The sequence below is a fragment of the Bos javanicus genome, chromosome 29 (genome assembly GCF_032452875.1).
Source record: "Bos javanicus breed banteng chromosome 29, ARS-OSU_banteng_1.0, whole genome shotgun sequence".
Lineage (NCBI taxonomy): Eukaryota > Metazoa > Chordata > Mammalia > Artiodactyla > Bovidae > Bos > Bos javanicus.
In genome coordinates this window covers 46,650,319-46,660,872 of record NC_083896.1, presented here as the reverse complement: position 1 = coordinate 46,660,872, position 10,554 = coordinate 46,650,319, and the positions used below count along the sequence as shown (strand labels likewise).

Genomic DNA, 10,554 nt, shown 5'->3' with positions numbered 1-10,554 from the left:
GCGTCGACGCACCAGGCTCGCGCCACTTCCGCTTCCGCTGTGGGAAGATGGCGGCGGCCGTGGCGGCCAGGGCCCTGCCGGTCACCTTCGGGCGGCTGGCGTTTGCATGCAGCCGCAGCGTCCTGAGAGCGTCGGGACCCGGAGCCGGTGAGGCCTGCCCCGCGGGGTGAACGGAGGAAGCTGGGCACACGGGGCGCCTTGCCACGTGTGTCTGCGTCTGACCAGTGTTAATCGCTTGTTTGATGGCGGTGATTATCGGTCGTGGAAACCCTGGGTTCAGACCCTGATTCCTTTAGTTAATAGCTTAAATATTGGTGATAGCTCTCCAACTTCCATATAGGCTCCATTTAAGTTGGGGAGCAAACTCAGGCTCAAAATGGTCACGTAACTTGCCCTTGGTCATACAGCAGGGAAGTAGGAGAGGACTGAATCAGATAGCTCGGTCCGGCTCCAAAGCCTGTGTTTTAACCGTCACTCCCCAGGCTGCAGGCCACTCTTTAACCTTCCTTGTCCTCATCTGGAAAACGGTGGTGAATGACTTTGCCCAGAGGAAACCAGTCCAGCAAAAGCTACATCTGTATTTTAGGCACTGGGTTGTCATGAAGCCCAGCAAGGTTTTGTTGGTCAAAAACACTATAAACCTCTCCTCAAAACGGTTGGAGTGTGTATTTGTGTGAAGGTATGTTTATGTATGTAAAAAAGTTTTCCTTTTTTTAGGTGTGATAATGATGTGGTTATGTTTGTTTTTAAGATGCTTTATCTTTAATAGAAGTACCCTGACAATTGCTTTAAAATACACCACAGAGTTGGAGCAGAGACATTGTGAATGAGTCAGGCTTGGCTATGAGTTGATGACTGTTGAGTCTAGGAAGAGATACAGGAGGACTCCCTGTTGTCTTGAGTTTTGTGTGCTTATCGTTTTCCATAATAAAACTTGGGTTTAAGCAGGCAGGGAAGTTTTTATAAAAGCGGTGGGACTTACTTTGTTCTACCAACATAAAGCTACCTCTAGAATGCTGTGCTCAATTCCCGCCCCACCCCCCACCCCCCACCCCCGTTTTCAGAGAGAAACACAGGTGAAGTGAGCTGAGTAAAGACAGGGTGACCAAAATGGTGAACAGGCAGGATCTTGAAGAGTGACTGAAGGAAACCATCACAGTTCTCAGGGATTGAAAGATGGTCCTGGGGGACAGGAAGGTGCACATTTGTTCCCTGTGGGGTTGGAGCTAAGCTAAGGCCATAGGCAGGAATTACAGGGAAGCAGATCAAGTGCAGAAAGTTTCTGAGCTTTCACCAGTGAAATGGCTCTCAGGCGTGCTGTCTGTCAGTTGTATCCAACTCTTTGTGACCCCATGGACTATAGCCCGCCAGGCTTCTCTATGGGAGTTTTTGGGCAAGAACACCATAGTGGCTTGCCATTTCCTCCTCTGGGGAATCTTCTTGACCCAGGGACCGAACCTGAGTCTCCTGCATCTCCCGCACTGACAGGCAGATTCTTTACTACTAAGCCACCTGGCTTTCAAGAGAGGCCAGTCGTGAGTTTCCAACTGTGGGGTGTTCCACAGGGGCTTCATTTGATGGCTTAGAAAAGATTTCATTCATTCCTTCGCCATTTATTGGGCATCCATTACAAGTCAAACTCTGGTCCAGGATGGTGAATACATCAGTTAAATTCGTAAAACAAACCCGTTTTTACGGAGCTCACATTCTGATGGGGGGAGGCGTTTGCAGAGATGAGCAATTTTACAAAGAAGCAAATTACATAGTATGTTCGAAGCTTAAGAAGAAGCAAATTCCATAGCAGGTTCAAAGCTGGTAAGTCTTACGGAGAAAAATAAAGCACAAGTTGGGAGGAAAGTGTTCAATTTTAAATAGGATGGTTGGGGAAGCCTTCTCTAGTGAGATGGTGTTTGAGTGGAGACCCAGAGGAAACAGGGGATTAGCCTAGAGGGCCTCCTGGGGTTGGGGTTGTCCCGAGGAAGAGCAGTCAAGGCATAGGCCGTTGTACTTGGCATCTTCCAGGAATAACCAGGAGGCCCAAGTGGCAGGTGTGCAGGGAACAAGGGGAAGCTCATGAGGCAAGGCCCAGAGAGACGGGGTCACACTGCCTGCTGGCCGCTGTGAAGACTGCCTTTTTCTCAGAATGAAATGGGGTGCTCTTGGGGGGTTGCACGAAATAGGAACCTGAGCTGCCCTCATAGTTTGTTTTTCTGGTTTTGGGGGGATTTTTGCCCACCCCGCACGGTATGTGGGATCTTAATTCCCTGACCAGGTATCGAACCTGTGCCCCCTGCAGTGAAATGTGACATCTTAACCTCTTGACCACCAGGGAAGTCCCCAGCCCTCTAGCTGCTGTGCAGAGAGAGAGGCAAGGGTGAGAGCAGGGTATCAGTTCCAAGCCAGGCAGCTTGGCTGATTGAAGTGGTCAGAGCCTGGATGTCTCAAAAAGAGCAGGGGATTTGCTAACAGGTTGGTGGCTGTGGGGTGTGAGAGAGAAAAGTCATAAATAAGTGAGGTTTTTGACCTGAGCAGCTGGAAGGATGAATTCGCCATCATGCGAGATGTGGAGGGGTGTGGGAGAAGCAGGCGGGAGGGGCAGATCAGGAGCCTTTGTTAGGTTCTGAGTCAGGTGACGACCAGGTGATGCCAGCAGACAGGCAGGTGCCTGTCGTGTCTGAGTCCAGGACACAGGTGTCCACTTGAGAGTCACCAGTGTGCTGATGCTGAAATCCATTCAAGCAGATGTAATCCCAGAGGAAAGGGCATAAATAAAGAAGCGGTAAGAACCAGGTTTTAGGGCAACCCACTCCAGTCTTCTTTCCTGGAGAATCCCATGGACAGAGGAGCCTGGCGGGCTGCAGTCCACCGGGCCACAAAGAGTGGGACACGACTGAGCACAAAGACCCAGGTTTAGACCACAAGCACACCAAGATGGTGGAGGGGAAGAAAAACCAACTCAGGAGACCAGGAATTGGGAACAGCTGCTAATGAGTGAGCTTTAAAAGAGTGAACTTTATGGCATATAAATTATAGCTCAACTGAAAAAACCAACAGTAGTTATTGAGAGATCTGCCCTCTGCTGCTAGCACCTAAGCATGGGGCATTTTGTTTCTGGGCCCTTCTCAGCAGGCTCTGGGTGCGTTTGTCCCTAGGTGTATTATTATCTGATGCTGTGTCCTGAGTTACCGCAAACGCAGCAGCTTAAGATAACTTACCATGTACTATGTCACCCCGTCACTGAGGGTCAGGATGCAGGCGTGGCTGAGCTGGCTCCCCGTCTGGTTAGATTAAAGTCAGACTGTTTCAGGCTAAGAGTCAGCAGGGCCAGCAGAAGCTGCTTCCTGGCTTCCCCGGACAGAGAAGCCTGGCGTGCTGCAGTCCATGGGGTTGCAGAGAGTCGGACATGACTGAGCCACTGACCTGAACTGGGAAGGTGGAATCCCAGGGGCCTCCCTGGGCCGCTCACAGCGCAGCGGTCCTGCTGCAGCGAGGACGCCAGGCCGGCAGCTGCCCTCTGATCTCCTCCTCTGGAGGTGCTGGCCTGTCACTCCCGCCACACGCTCTTTGTCACTGAGAGCCGCTCCCTTGGAGGGGGGAGCAGGGCTCGGGGCTGAGAGCCCCAGGAGGGGTGTCCTGGAAGCTGCTCCCACACTGGGGTGCCGAACAGGGCCTCACCTTGGTGGGCACCTGGCGTCGAGGAATGAGTTAGCAGGTAGGTGATTCGGTCTCAGGCCCTTCTCGATGGCGTGATGCACGCCCCTTGGCGCTTGTGGTAAGAGCCCGCAGCTGTGAGTGAGTGACGGCCTCAGTCTTCTCTGGGCCTCTGCGTAGTGCGCTGTGGTGTGGTTTGAGCCGGGCCAGCCACACTGGCAGCACTCGTGCGCTGAGCATCGTGAGGGGCGGTTCGTGTTTCCCCCGGGTAACCACGCGTGTCTCTCTTGTCCCTCAGCTTCCCTGTGGTCCGCTTCTCGGAGGTTCAGTTCGCAGAGCGCTTCATCTCCACAAGGGTAATATCAAATGTGGGTTTTGCTGACTCTTCCTTTCCTTTCTTCTGAAGTCAAACTTCGAACATTTAGGTTTTTAGGAATATATAAGTTTTAACTGTTCGGACAATATTTTACTCAGACCCTTAACACGTAGAAATACAGACGGAACCTCAAGAGTCCAAAGAGAAGGTGTTCTGGGCCATGCGTGGCTGTGTCTTTTTAAGGAAAAGCTTTTAATTCCTAATTGGGAAATTTCTAACCGGGAAGGTTGAATCACAGGACAGATTCTCTGGAGGACCTTATGTAATTTGAAGGAGCATGTTTAGTGTTAAACTGTATATTTAGATTTAAAAAGTAAATAAATAAAAATATAAACTAAAAAAGGTAAATTTAACAAAATCACACTTGAGTAGGAATATACAGGGTCCTGTACCAGCCCTTGCAGCCTGGGTCTGTGAGCAGAGTCATCCTTGGGCTTCATTCAGTTCCTCTTTGAGAAATGGAAGTAGGGGTCAGGAATAGCTCAGTTGGTAGAGCATTTAGACTGGAGAAATGGAAGTGATATCAGGCTGCATCGCAATGGGTTTTCATGAGAGTCGAGTGAATTTCTGCATCCAGAGAGCTCATTAGAAGGACTGCCAAGGGGGAGGAGTGAAGGAGGGGTGGATTGGGAGACTGGATTAGCGGGTATAAACCGTTACTCCAGCATGAGGCCCACGGCGTGACACGCAGCGTGGGTGAATGGCGAGGTCTCCCTGTGGCACAGGGAACCACATTCAGTATCCTGTGATCGTCAGGAAAAGAATTGTACATACGCACGTGTAACTGAGCCACTTTGCTGTACAACAGAAACTGACAACGTTGTGGGTCAGCCGCACCTAGATAAATACATTCCTTAAAAGAGAGCTTCGGCGAGCGCCTGGCACCAGGAAGCTCTCAGTACAGCCACCTGCACTCCTGCAGCGGGGGACCCGGGGCCTGCTGTTCCCCTGAAGGAGCAGTGGGCTCCCCGGATGAGGCTGGAGGCAGAAACCCTGAGGGGGCGCTTTCGTGAACCCAGCTGATCCCCCCAGCGCTGCTCTGAGCGGTCACGGCTGCCCCGGCCCCCTCGCAGCTTTGTCCCTCGTCTGGCTGGCTGCTGCTGGGCCACCCGGGGTCCTGAGCCTCGGACACGATTCACGGCTTTAAAACACAACCTAATTTGGGGGCCAGTTGACTGCAACAGGGACATCTGTGTCCAGCATACCTGCCATGACAGTGCCGGGGGCCCTGGCCTGTGCTGGAAGCAGCAGTGTCCCCAGTTCTCCAGGGTCTTCTGGCTGGTCGAAGAGTTCAGTTGATGGGAGACAGGTTAACAGGAGAAAATCAGACCTAAGTTTAATAACCTGTACACACGGGAGAGACCTGGGAGAAACGAGTCATTCGCCAGAACTACTGAAGCCCTCTGCTGAAACAGCTCCTTCAGCTAAAGACAAAAGAGGATGTTGAGGGTAGGGGTCTGGGACTTGAAGAGCGGGAGAAGGCAGTCCACGTGGGGGTGGAAAAGCAAGTGTTGGGTGGATAAATGTTTGTGGGGCCTGCAGAGACCGTGGGACACAGAGTAGCCCCCGTCCTCGGGGCCCGCGTGTTCCGCACCCTTTCTGGGGAAGCTGTCTCAGGACAGGCCCGCCATCTCCAGACGCCTGCGTGCAGCCCCAGGCCTGCCTGCCTCCTGCCAGAGTTTCTTTCAGAGTCTTGGGCCTTGATTGTTTTCAGCTTGACGTAATCCACACGCCTAAGAGACATTTGGGGGGCAGATTTTGCTCCCCCACAAATGTGGGGGCTGCTGCCCTGCCAGCCACTTAGGCATCGGAGACGTGCTGGATCCTTGTCCTTTCTGGCATGCTGAGCACAGCTGTGGCTCACAGGTTGGAACTGTCTTTTCACGTGTGTGTGACCTGCATGCAAAAATACTTTTACAGATATGTTCCTAAAACCTCACTGAGTTCACCACCTTGGCCAGAAGTTGTGCTGCCAGACCCTGCAGAGGAGGCCAGACACCACGCAGGTAAGGGGGGCGGAAGCGGGGAGAGGGGCGGCCTCCTGGCCACGGAACAGGGGCCTCACGCTTCCAGGTGCCCAAGACGGGCACGATGTGGGTGTTCCCCTTCACAGGATGCGGCAAGGCAGGAACGCTGAAGTTCACTTAACACCAGAATCCGAACCCTCGTTCAGTTAGCAAAGCCTCCCAGGGCACCGACTGAGTAGCAGGCAGCTGACACAGGTGGTGGCAGGGGTCCGTCCAGCCCAGTCTCCCCGCCGTTGGTAGAAACGTGCGTGTTCAGGGAGAGAGAACAAGGAGGATGCTCCTCAGTGGAAGCGGCCCCAGCGCGGGGGCCAGGAGGCCATCTGGGTGCCGGGAGGAGGGTAGCGTACCGGCCGCGCCCAGCGCTCAGAGGCAGTGAGTGTCCTCGGTTTCCAAAACCTGGAAATGCACAGCAACGCGTGGACTCCTCCTGGTTTTAGATATGGTTGAAGGATGTGGTGGGAGAGCAGGGAGGAGCCCCCGGCACGCGCCCTGCCACCAGTCCATGGATGCTCAGGGTCGCGCGGCTCTCGGGGGCGCAGGGCATGCGGGCAGGGGCAGAGCTGTGACCCTGGCCACCCTTCCCCCTGCAGAGGTCGTGGAGAAGGTGAACGAGCTCATTGCCAGGGGCCAATACGGCAGGCTCTTCGCCGTGGTGCACTTTGCCAGCCACCAGTGGAAAGTCACCTCTGAAGACCTGATTCTAATTGAGAACAAGTTAGACATTGCCTGCGGAGAGCGGATTCGGCTGGAGAAGGTGAGACCATGGGTTTCTCAGTGTATCTGGGACTCAGTCCCTGCTCCCCAGGGTCGCCTCTGGTGGAGAAGGCTGGCGCCCTTCCTGGGACGGGGCAGGCTGGCTGGGTGGGTGTGGGGGAGCCTGGGGGCAAGGGGAGATGCCCCTGAGGGCGGCCCTGACTTGGCAGGGTCCCTCCCGACGGGGAGACGCTTGGCACGTTTCCCCAAGGAGGAGTGTGTGTCTGTGGGTCTGTCTCACGCACTCCCCTGGTGTGAGGTGTGGCGGCCGCTGCTGTCCTAAACAGTGAGCGCTGGTTTCCAGCCGTCCCCCCGGACACCGGTCATGTTCTGGCCTCCAGACCCACTCCATGGTCTGTGCTGTTCTTAGCCATGCTTGTCAGCTTCCACTTAGGATTCTGTTTGCTGTGTTCAGGGGCCTGCTTGGTTTTTGCCTGTTCTGCTGTAGATAAAATACGAGATCTCCGCACCAGATCCCGTTTCTGTGACATAGTTAACTGTTGACAAGGTGTAATATGACAGATGGTTTTCTTGATAATTTAAAACTCCTCTTTTGTGACCATAGCTTCTTGGTGTATTTACACCCAGGCAGCATCACGCTCCCCTTTCTCAGGTGGTCCTCCCGCAGCCTGTGGTCTGAGCAGGACCACGTGACTGAGAGCTGAATGAGGTGCTGTGGGGACACCCGCGGCCAGCACAGCGCCTTCTCCGTGGGGCCCCCCGGGGCCACATCACAGGCTCAGGGACTAGAGCATGTTTACTTTTTACGTCTAAAATCGGACATTTCTGAACTGTATCTGTAAGGGTTTCTTAAAAGACGTTATCTTGAAACATTTCACACTAACAAAAGCGTAGGAGGCCCCACCCAGTAAAGATGATTTTCATGATGTAGGAAACCCAGCAGTAGAGACCACGTCAGGCTGAGAGTGAGCGGGTCAAGGTTCTTCGTCAGGGCCTAACGTACAGAGTCCATGGATGTTCTTATAAAACAGGCTGTCTTCCACGTTTAGGTTTAGTGCGATCGAATTTTCTTCTGATCTGTAAAATTCCAGACAAGTCTCCCAGCGTCTAATAAGACCCCCCGCACTCGGGTCGCAGGGCTGTCTCCATCTGAGGCCAGCCCTGGCGGCGCGGCTGCCCTCCTGCTGCCTGGCGGGGGCAGGGTTTTGGGGTCATTGAAAGAACAACCTTGAACCTGAATCTTCACAGAATCTGCAGGACCGTCAACTGCTTAAAGACCCCCACCGTCTGGTTTGTGCATTTTTCCCCGTACGTATATGCTTCAGTGAGAAGGTTTAAGTCCGTTTCCAGAGAAGATGATCTGCTGACCAGATGTGCCACCAGGCCCCACGTCCGCCTGTGCCAGTCAGATGGGCCTGTGTCCCTAGGAGGCGGCTAGCCCATCCCCCTCTGCAGCCTGCCTCTGTCTCGCCTGTCCTGCGACTCTGTTCTGTGGCTGTTCTCTCTCGGTGACGCGCCTGTTTCGTTCCAGGTCCTGCTGGTTGGGGCCGACGACTTCACTCTCCTCGGCAGACCCCTGCTTGGGTAACGTGCCCTCGGGGGGCGGGCGGGGGCCCCGTCACACCCAGTCAGCCCCAAGCTCGACACGCGGACCCTGCGGTTCCTGGGCGTTTGGTGCCCCGCGTGCAGAGCGTCCCGGCCACGTCTCTGGCCTGTTACTGCTTCGCTGCAGTTTGGCCCTTTTAGGACTGGCTGTGAGACGACCCCGTCCCTCACCGTGTAGTGTCTGCGGGGGGCGGGGGCGGGGAACACTGATAACCAGCAGAAAAGGAAGTTTTATTTTAGAAGTTCTCACATGTAAAGTACCAGGAAAATGGAAAATAAGAAGGTACATCACTGTTTGTTCTCCTGTCTTCTAGAAAGGACCTTGTTCGAGTAGAAGCCACAGTCATCGAGAAGACAGAATCGTGGCCGAGAGTCAACATGAGATTTCAGAAAAGGAAAAACTACAAAAGAAAGAGAAGTAAGTGGGGGAAAGCGGAGCCCACGCCCCCGTCCTCCGGGTGTTGCCCCGAGGCCTGCCCTGGGCGGGTTGGACGGGCACCTGCCCTCTGTGGCGCCTGGAGACCAGCGGGTGGGCGCGGCCCTGTCCCCACTCTGACGGGGGTGGGAAGAGGCCACCAACTGGAGGGCGCGGCCCTGGGAGGCGCGGCCGGGAGCACCGGCGGCTGCTGAGACCCCCGCAGCACGTCTGGAGTCCCCCCGGGAAGTGGGCAAGCAGGCCGAGGGCGCCCTGTCGGGAGACGTTGCCCAGAGTGCAGGGGGTGCCCGCCTCCACCCAGGGGGACAGTCTTAGAGGGGGAGGGTGAGACCGCCGCCTACATCCCGGAGGTGGGCGGAGCCCATTCTTGTGCTGCCAGGCACACACGCATCCACACGGGCACACACGCGCTTGCACGATGGCACGTTTCTGCAACAGGAGTGAGACCAGCAGAATCACAACTACTTTCGTAGAATTTCCTTTGTGTTTCCACCTATTCACTGGGCGTTTACAGAGCGTTAGGCCACACACGTGATCTGGAGATGGTTTAGCGTTTACGGGAGGGAGTGTGTGGGTTACACGCAGACACTCTGCCATCTAGTGTGACGGGCTGGAGCATCCTTGGCTGCTGGAATCCTCAGGAGCTCACCCCCTGCAGATGTGCACCGGTCCAGTCCTCAGTCACAGGTGGTAAAACGCACCGGTGACGCAGCGCCAGCTTTCCTAGAGTCAGGTCATTAGGGAAGCTCTCCTCCAGGAGCCTCGGGTCATCAGATGCCTCTGCCCTCCCCACCTGCCACGCCATGTGGGGGTCTCCAGGCATGTGGAGGGGCGAGGCCAGGAGCCGCAGCAAGGGCTCCCGGGCTGTCACAGCCCCTGCTGCATCTGACGGGGCTCAGGGAATCAGTGGTGAGGCCTGTGGTCTGTGCGCCCCAGGGACACACCACACGGGACCTCGCTGAGTCCGACCCCCATGGGCTGAGCGGGCGGTGGCTGGTCTCACAGTAGCTCGTTCCCAGCATCGGGGTCTGCACCGACGCCCCGGCCCTTTTCTCTCTCTCAGTCATCGTGAACCCGCAGACCGTCCTCCGGATAAACACCATCGAGATTGCTCCCCGTCTGTGTTGACCGTCCAGCTGATATTTATAGAAATATAAAAATAAATCTGTTTTCTGAAGAGACCAGGTTGCTATGTTTTGCTGTAGAAAACTCTGATGTGAAAAGCTAAATCCCGTTGTGGGTAGTTCTAAACTGAGCGCCCTGACTGAGAGCTTATTCTTAGTAAGCAGCAGCCTCCCTGAGCCAGAGATGCCAGGAATTCAGGAAGAATCACAAGCATGGCCCTCCTGGGGCTGGAGCTTGGACGCTTTTGTAAAGACAGGCTGGCGTTACTGGCTGCCCTCCCCCCGGCGCTCCAGGACCACAGGGGCGTGACGGGCACAGCTAGGGCCCAGAGCTGACTGCGAGAAACACGATCCGGATTCCGCTTCTGGGCGAAATGAACGAAGTGCCATCTCCTGGGTAATCCAGTCACTGCTGCTAGTGGCTTGCTTTCCTGAGAAGCTGGGATTCAAACCAGGGGTCTGGGCACTGAGCCCCCGCCCTCGTCCTTCAGCTCCGCTGGGTCCAGCAGTGAAGGAGGGTCACGGTGCTGGTGGGTGGCATGGCTCGGCGCCTGGAGCCCCAGGGCAGCAGCACAGCACCTTCTGGAAGCTGGACGTGAATTACAGAGCAGAGCGGCCAGA

General features: G+C 55.2%; 1 protein-coding gene across 2 annotated transcripts; it reads left to right on the top strand.

Moving 5' to 3' along the window:
- Window positions 1-21: 21 nt before the first annotated feature.
- Window positions 22-9,990, top strand: MRPL21 (mitochondrial ribosomal protein L21). Of its 2 annotated transcripts, XM_061407270.1 has the most exons (7): window positions 22-147; window positions 3,950-4,007; window positions 5,948-6,033; window positions 6,645-6,808; window positions 8,300-8,352; window positions 8,688-8,791; window positions 9,873-9,990. In XM_061407270.1, the coding sequence occupies exons 1-7, from the start codon at window positions 48-50 to the stop codon at window positions 9,935-9,937; spliced, it is 630 nt and encodes a 209-aa protein (XP_061263254.1). In that variant the 5' UTR covers window positions 22-47; the 3' UTR covers window positions 9,938-9,990. The 2 variants fall into 2 exon arrangements, with proteins under 2 accessions (XP_061263254.1, XP_061263255.1); XM_061407271.1 differs by lacking the exon at window positions 3,950-4,007 and having other exon boundaries at window positions 23-147.
- The last annotated feature ends 564 nt before the right edge of the window (window positions 9,991-10,554 follow it).